This window comes from Oryzias latipes, chromosome 2, assembly GCF_002234675.1.
Source record: "Oryzias latipes chromosome 2, ASM223467v1".
NCBI classification, from domain to species: domain Eukaryota; kingdom Metazoa; phylum Chordata; class Actinopteri; order Beloniformes; family Adrianichthyidae; genus Oryzias; species Oryzias latipes.
Window position 1 is genome coordinate 14017694 of NC_019860.2, and position 8953 is coordinate 14026646.

The 8953-nt window shown below is 42.6% G+C and overlaps 1 protein-coding gene across 1 annotated transcript; it reads right to left on the reverse strand.

The window, feature by feature from the left end:
* Positions 1-614: 614 nt before the first annotated feature.
* LOC101157923 (insulin-like growth factor-binding protein 5) lies at positions 615-8475 on the reverse strand. Its single transcript, XM_011483789.3, has 4 exons — positions 7436-8475; positions 4420-4583; positions 3658-3777; positions 615-3580 (listed from the first exon to the last, which is right to left on the reverse strand). The coding sequence occupies exons 1-4, from the start codon at positions 7773-7775 to the stop codon at positions 3443-3445; spliced, it is 762 nt and encodes a 253-aa protein (XP_011482091.1). The 5' UTR covers positions 7776-8475; the 3' UTR covers positions 615-3442.
* Between the last annotated feature and the right edge of the window lie 478 nt (positions 8476-8953).

Genomic DNA, 8953 nt, shown 5'->3' on the forward strand with positions numbered 1-8953 from the left:
CAAACAAAGACCATCTGAGTAAAGCTATAAGCTATATCTTTCTGTGTCTGTTCCTAACTTTTAAAATCTTAACAAGTGGAAAGGATTATAACCCGGCATGTTGCATAAGATGCAACTGCAGATTACAGGAAAGATTAGAGTCCTTATTTTCTGCTTAGATAGAAAAGTGGAGTGTCAGTAGCACAGCCTTACTAATTGTGACTTGTTTTATGTGAAAAAGCCTTTAGTGTACTGGATATTTTTAGGTGTTTTCTCCATGCTTTAGATTGTACCAGGCTTTGAGTACATCTGACCGTAATACACAGAGCCGAAGATAGTTCATGTTGGAAGTGGGACATGTTCTGTGGGAACATGGGACATCATAAAGAGATATTACAAATAAAACCAAAATATGTTCAGCTTTTGCATGTGTTTTTATTTGATGAAAAAAATGTATAATTCTAACACAGCACTGCCCCCTATGGGAGGTACCGCAACCTCGAAGCGACGCATTTGACAGCAGATGGAAACCACCTGCATGGAATCTGTGGCAGTGTCGTGTCTTTGACTCCACAAAACAGACAACACTGAGTCAACACTTTTGAGACTGATTGCACAAGTCACACAAAACTACTGGCTTGCATCCTTGAGAGTACAGCAACTTTATTTAAATAGTTTGCTTTTACAAAAAAACAAAAAAAAAGAAGAGTACATCAGTTATACAGCTCATAAATATTTTACAATCATGTTCACATTTAAAATGATATTCTGGAGTGATAAAATGTCACTGTGTTTTATATTAAGTCATAAAGAGCAGTACAAGTAAGTCTGTAAAGAGCGTTTAGGCTGATTTGCCGCTGTCTGATGAGGCGTTAGAATCATCAATTGAGTGTTTACCAATCTTGAACAGAATTTCAAACCACAGGATAAAAAGCCTTTGACTTAGTCATAACTTTTGTTTTTAGCAGCATTTGACTGGAAGATCATGATAACCTTTGTAAGCAAACCACAACCACACATTAGAAACCGATTTCCTTTTTGTTGTGCGCTGGCGTTTTTCTCATTCAGCAACACAATGGGTCCACATGCAAACCAAAATTCAAAGTGGCGTGGGACACAAGGCACTTGAATTTACATAAAAACTAAGCGACCTTGCTCTACGTGGAGATAAAGAACCCAATGAACCCTGCGAGCAAGACAGCATCGGCCTACAAATTTGCTTGTGTGGTAGTGGTGAGGACCCTCCACATGGAAAAATAAACAGCGCGGGGCCTTTGCATACAATTTGTGTGCGAGTTGTGAGGGACAACCCATGGCACCATGGTTGTGAGTTTTTGAAGTTGTCAACTATTTGCACCATATAGGCGTACTCTGGCGCGCACAGTCCACATATACATTTACAAACAGCCAATGCAAAAAAGCATCTAAAGTGGTGACCATTTTGCTCTAGTTTTTTTTGCTGGTTTTAAAAACTACTGTTCCAATACAGGGAGTTGAAAGTAAAATAAGACCAAAGAAAAGTGCATAACATGACTCAAACTTTAAGGTGCCAAAGCCTACAGGGCTTGATTGATTTAAGTTTGTCTCACTTGACTTGCAAACCCTAAATTAGACAAGCAAAGGCAGACAAAGCGCAGCTGAGAGTTACGCCAAAGTTAAACTATTATTGAGGTTTCACTTGTAAAGTGGCAACTAATTAGCCAAAGATTGGATTTTCTCCAATTAACTTAAGGCGACTAGCCAAGAAATTACTTGTTCCAATTAGAAAATATTGTCTCTGTAGTGAATAAACAAAATATATGTATTTTGTACAGAATAAACAGAAAGAAATTATACATTTTGAGCGCGTTAACGCACATTTCGAAGACTCTTAGGCAAACCCTAACTCTTGCGAGCCAGTCTTTGCTTCGCTAAGCTAACCATTCGTTAGCTCTTACTTCATATAACCAAGTAAGGAGGTTTAAATGGTAGAACTAATGCTGCATAATAACACAAAATGAGCTTTTTTGAAATATGACATTGAGAAAGAATCAAAATAATGAATTAAAGATAATGTTCAAATGACTCAAAGTACTTTAAATCCCCGTTAGTCTGTCTAACATGATTATGGTCCCATTTCCTTTGAGCTATGCTTGTATTTACCCAACTACCCCTACTGTAACCTTTTGAAATATGTTTAAAATTTGACATAATATTGAAAAAAGGTATAAAAATTAGCCTTGTAAAATGACTCCAATTATCTGAAATTGTTGTTTAACATGATTATGGCCTCACTTCCTTTGATCTTCTTTTGTCATTTACCTGACAACTTTCATTGTCACAAGTTTCTTTTAAATAATGTATTTCAAATTTGAATTTAAAAGAATATTGCGTGTTAAAATTACTCCAATTACCTAAAACTTTTGTTAGCTTGCTTAAAAAGGAATATGGTAATATTTCCTTTGATCTTTTCTTTCCCCCTGACTTGACCACCTGTACTGTAACCTTTTGTTTATTTTAAATATAGTTTTTGAATTTTGACAGTAAAAAACACCATAAAAGATATAAAACGGAGGGGTTAAAATGACTACCGGTAAATTTATCAGTAATTACTGTTAGCTTGTTTAACATGAATATGGTTTCATTTCCTTTGATCTTTCATTTTAACTTACCTGACCACCTCTACTGTAGCTTGTTTTTTTTTAAATATTGTTTAAAATGTAACATAAAAAAATGATCAAAAAAGGTATAAAGCATAAGCATATTATAATGACCCTAAGTCCCTGAAATTTGTGTTTAATTGATATTTGTCCTATTTCCTTTGATTTTTTTTTCTAGTGTTAACTTGACCACCTTTAGATTAACCTTTTTCAAAACATAAATGTGTGTTCACACACACAAAAAAAGGACATTGGACATTAAAGGAATTAAAAGGTCAGCTGCCTTTTGGGGAAAATGAGCATTAAGGAACTTTTTCCACGTCAGAAATTAAACTTGAATGGCATTTTTTAGAAATATATCACTAAGAAATAAGAAATAATTTGAGCTGATACATGTAGCTAAAATTTCCTTAAGAAGTTAAACAAAAAAACAACACCTTATAGACAAGAGAACGAATTCAAAAACTGCATGTACTCCCTAAATTAAAGATCAATGAATTAACTGCAGCAAACAGAAACCATTTGTAAGTAGCCACATTTATAAATGTATTGTCTTAATTTTGTCTTGAGTAAATTTAGGTAATACACTTACATCTAATTTCATAAGACACAAAGAGACAAGGTCCTAGCTAACCTTAGGGTGGAGCCACAGTTTGGACTTGCGTGTGCAGATTTTAACTGCTTTAGTTTGGCCCCATAAAAAACAAGAATGAAAAAAGGCAATCCATTACACAATGTTGCCCCGCTGTATTAGCCTGATTGTCAAGTCAAAGTGTGCGAGCTTGATTGGCAGGATAAACTGGAACTCTAAAATCAGGTGGCTTTCATTCGTTCCCGTTGCTGTTGTTGTCGATTTCTCTGCACTGCAGTTCTCCGCCGGCGTTGTTGATGCTGGGGATTCTAACACCCATTGGGTCCACGCACCAGCAGATGCCCCTTTTCCGACCACGAGATGGTTTGCACTGCGAAAAAAATGCATGTTTGAGTGGAACTATTTGAATGTGGGCATGAATCCCAAGGCAAGACAATGGATCCAAACCTGTTTGCGTTTGAAGTAACCCTTCTTGTCACAATTGGGGACGTACAAGGAGAGAGCCAAGACCCGAGAGGTGTCCTTCATGCTACGAAGGAGGCTGTCTAGTCGTCGTCTGCAGGGCCCCTTTTGCAACAGGAAACAGTTATCAGAACTTAAGCAATGTACTGACAAGCTTTACAGCACAAAGGTCTAAAACTACGTTCACATCGCCCTCGGCAATGGACATTTGAGCTACCACTTTCTATGAAAAGTCTACGTAAACGTGTGTATATACCCGTTTCAGGATTCTGTATCCAAAACCTTCGCATTCACGTATTGCTACACAAGCTTCTACGACCATTTGGAGGCTCTACACCCACGCTCATCGTAACCATTGAATGAGCATTGAAAGGTTGAACTTTGACTAATCAGAGACTTAAGTTTGGTGGTGACATATGGATGCCGTCCCTTTCAATACATGGAAGTGGATCACAGAGGACAAATTCAATACTTTAACTCAAAGTCTTTCATATATTGGAATAGAGCTGTGAAAGACAAAGTGAAAGTTTTGCACCTCTTTTGACACTTAAAGCCTCTTCCGACTATCGGGTAACGACTGTCCGGTGTGAACACTATGGGCTAAAAGAGTTTTTGAACGCATGCTACGTGCCCAATGTGACTGTAGCACAAGAGATGAATCCCAGTTTGTTTGATCAAAACCAATTAAGGAATTGCTCAAACTAAATCTTTAGTTTGAGAAACGTAGTGTATCTCTGTATTACTTACAAACTCAGGCTCCAGTTTCTCCAGGCGAGGGGACGAGGGACTACGGTTACTGACGAGTCCCTGCCTGGCCAGTTGAGCCTTGCGGTCCTTGGCCTGCTTCATGGCTTGGACTTTCCGACTGCTGATATGGTCTCCGAATATGGGCACCTTGGTTTGCACAGACTCTGCGAGATGTCAGAGAGAGACCACTGTGGTTTGTAAAGACACATCGGAAGTACACGACATTACATCACTTTTACCTCCTAACCCCGTTAGCATTTGAGTTAGACCAAGAGATTCCTTGCAACCTAAATGAAAGCAGCTGAAGTGTAGAAGCAAATTCAGTAATACAGACAATTACAGTTATCAGAGTTTAAGCGCCGTTTTTCGTTGACTCGTTGGTAATTTGTACCGGAACTTTACAAATTACAGACCTGACAGGATTCAACTACTTCTGATCCCAATTCTTCCATGAAGCGTAAATGTCCAGAGGTGTAATATTAGTCTGGCTTCAAAGCATTTTTCCTTTTGTCGTAATGAGACAGGTCGAAATCAGCTGAAGTTAAGTCAAATGCCAAATGTCCAAACTAGAGGGTTTCACTAGACTGGCTAAATGCTTGTTTGGCACAGTTAGTGGCGACTGGCCAGTTTAGGACTGAACGTGTTGACATAAGAAACGACATAGGCCACATTTATGGGATGTTAGAATGCCAGTCTGAAGTATATGCAGACCAGGGCTTTAAAACTTTTATAGCAAGCAAGTGACCCAAATGAGATATTTAGTCTCACCCTGGCACCCGGGCCCATGAAAACATGCCATTACCACTGTCATGTGGCGAGCCGCAAAAACCAACTGCAGCCCCTTTCGGGGGACTTTTTTTTTTGCAGACGTTTTATTGTCTACGGATCTCCTTGGCAAATTTCGGGGTGCGCGAACCTCGCCCTTTCCACCCTTTTGGTTGCTGCGACCGCGGCGACTGTGCTTGAGCCCACAATGACTTGGCAGGGGCTTTCTTTTACCCAAAGCAATTTAGGCCGTTTAATTTACAGCGTCTAACTTGCATTAGCTGCTCATGTGTCCTAAGCCACATTTGGCCCACTTCCAGTGCTGCGTCACGGGCAGATTGCAAATTCGCCGTGTAAACCTTTGCTTTGGTAGACCTTTGCTTTATTACTAAATAATAAAGCAAAGGTCATGACCTCAACATTTAAAACCATCCAAGTCCCTGTCACAGCGGAGAAAGATGATGTCATCCATCGCCTCATCAAAAAAAAAAGCAAAAGAGAGTTTTCCAGTTTCCTGCTGACACAGATTTTTTTCTCTCTGCCCCCCCGCCAACTCTCCGGAAAAAGCTCCAATCAAGTCCTCACTTGTTAATCCTCGTGCTGCTTTAATCTGATCTTTCATATTTCCTTTTAAACTCTCTTTTCCTGCTGTTAGACAACACGAAAAACTGGCCCCAGGCTGGAATTAGCTCCTAAAAACTCTTTTCCACTTCCTTCTTGGCTTGGACCTTCCTCCTCCTCCTCCTCCTCCTCCTCCTCCCCCCATCTCCCCCCACCACTACCACCTCCTACCAACACATCTGGACGCATCTGCAGCATTCGAATCTCGAAAGCTTTTGAATGACAGCTCGCCGTGGCGCAACGCATGTGTGCACACATCACCGTGCGGTTTTCCCTTAATTCCTGCGCTGACAGCTCGCTCGGCGGGAGCTTAATGGAGGCGCTGGCTCTCGGGGCAGACAGATGGGAGATCAGTAACCCACGCTCGGCCCTCCTTTTTTTTGCTGAATCACTACTGCACGGCCCCAGATCTTCCTGCAGCGTTGAGTCGCAGAGAGCGCCGGGAAGGGAGGGGAGTGAAGGAAGAGATGAGGAGACCTTGCTAAAGAGGAGAAAGGAGGGAAGCGCTCGAAGGGGGAGATGATTGGAGTTTATTTAGACGTAATTATGCTCGAGCAGATCTGGAGAACAGGGGGGTTCTGGACAGAAAACAGAGATAAGTTAAAGGGAAACATCAAATTTCTTGCAGAGGAGCAAATGATGTAGATTTATTTCTAATAGATTTGCATGAAAAAAGTGCAAGTTTTTCCTCCTTTTTCATCTCTTTTTTTTGTTAACGTCCCTCATGCCAGGGTTACTTCGCCAAGAAATCAGTGGGTTTTGCTGGCTGGGGCCTGCTGAGAGATTATTTATGTTTCCATGGCGGCGCCACACCAACACTGAAACTCCAGCCTCGCAGGAAAGCGAAGCATCAGACAGACCGGAGAGCGCCGAATGTGGGAACGTTCGGGGATGAAGAATAGGCTGCAAAAAGATGAAGAGGGACGGCGGCCAGGAAAGGGAAAGAAGAGAAGAGGCAGTTTGGTGGGAGAGAATAGGGCAGACAAAAAAGAAAAAAGAAAGGCAGGTCGGATGGAGGGACAGGGGGGTGGAGGCACAGGTGGTGGACGTGGAAAAGTTAGAAGCAGGAGAAGAAAAAAAAAAACAATAAAAGGGGGCTAGGATGTGACTTTGCACCTCGAAGTCGGCCGACTGCAACAAAACTCAGATCCCGAAGTGCCAATCAGAGGAGCCAAGAAGGAGCCTTGCAGAGCAGCACCTGTAATCTTCTCCCTTGTTGCCCCTCAGGCTATAAGGGCCTCTCACGCAAAACCTATTGATTTACAGCTCGGAGCCCCCAGCCGGAGCTCTGGAGACTGACATGCCAGTTTGATCTGCCCCCGATTGTTGACAGAGGTCATGGGGGGTCGAGGCCTGTGGGGGGGCTTTTAAGACGTGTGCCTTTGATAATGAGAAGTGTCAGCATGGAATAAAGGAGTGACCTAGTTTTACAAATCAAAAACAATCTTTGAAAATATTTGATGTTCTGGAGCTGGGACAACAATATTTCCGAGTTGACATAATTAAAATAAAAAAGGTGCAACTTCCTAAAAATGTACATAAAAGTGATTAAAACACAATTGGTGGCTTAATTGATCCGCTCCAATTAACAGAAGTGCTCCTAATCTGTCATCTTCGTGCAGATTACTACCTTTTGACTGATGCATCTGCAGCAGCTTGTAGAGCTTCTCGTTCATGCACGTGCCGCGGCCGTGCAGGAGCGCGTGCAGCGGCTTCTCCTCGCCGTTTTTGGGCAGGCAGCGGAGCCCCTGCATGCACGGCCGGGTGTACACGCCGCACGCCTGGCCCTCCTCGAGCGCGCACGTCAGGCAGCAGCCGCAGCCGGGCTCCCTCACCAGCTGGCAGCCCTGGGGAGGCGGCGGGCACTTGGATATGGCTTTGGCGTCGCACTGCTCGCACGGCACGAAGGAGGAGGCGCAGCCGGGGACGCGCAGGAGCGGGAGCAGCAGGAGGGGGATGCACAGCAGCATGGCACTTTTCTCCCCCAAAAAATTTAAATAAAGAAGATAGAAAGAAATAGACTCTTAAACTTGTGGCGACTTATAAAGGTCCGAAAATCAGGGTTTTTTGCTGCATCCACAGGTGCCTTGCGCGCGCAGTCTCACCGCATCCGGCGCGTCAATCCCTGCGCTTCAACAAAGTCTCCAAAAAGAAAAAAATCTTCCGAAATGATCCAAACTGTGCGCTTGTTCTTCTGATTTTTCCCCCTTCTCCCCGTCTATCCTCCTTTGGATGCTCTGCTGCGCTCAAAACCCAGAGGTAAAAAAGAAAAAGAGGCTGCCTCTGCAGGTTCCCGAGAGCTGACTGTCTAATCTGCGGCTTTGCGCACGCCTTTTAAAAAAGAAACCGCCACAGGCGAAGCCTTTAACGATGTCAAACAGCGTTTGGAGAGGGGGGAGGCGCACTTGTCAAGTTGGTGCGTCGAGATGCTGATTTCACAGGGCGGGGGCTGGCGCGCCTCCAGATCCCAAGATGCTCCTGAAGGCGACTTTGTCTCTTCCACAACTAAGATATCTTCCATTTTTTTCAGCAAGGCCCTTCACGCACGAGAATGGATTAAAAATGCATTCAGTTGACTTTTTAACCTCCTACTTAGTCAAACTATTGCAGAAGATGGAATGAAAAACTTACAAAGCACTTATAGGCCCGATTTGTTTTCTTAAAAAAAAAAAAAAGAGAGCGCCTAATCCGGAGCTCCTTATTTATGGATTAATTCTGGTTGTCCTTAGTGATGTCGAAGCAATTTTGAGAGGTACATGGCACTTTGTCAAAGTGTTTGCCTGCGTGTTATTGTAAATACACAAACGCAGGTAACGTGTAACAGTGTTGGACTGCTTTACAAATAAAATTGGGGGTTAACGTAGTCACAGTATCGTTTTTTTGTTGTTGTTTTTTTTAGCAATATCAGCCTTTTTTGGAATTACACACCTCAAACAAGGTTGGGAGAAAGAGGGATTGTGAAGATGGTAGCACAGCTAATGTGTAGTTGTGTTGTGTTTTTATGCTTAGCAAGCCCTGTGACTTGAAGGTCGTGAGTTCAAATACAGCCCGAGTCATACCAAAGATTCTAAAAATGGGACCCAATGCTTCCCCGCTTGACAGTCAGTATGGAAGGGGTTGGATTGGGGGGTTAAACCACCAAATGGTT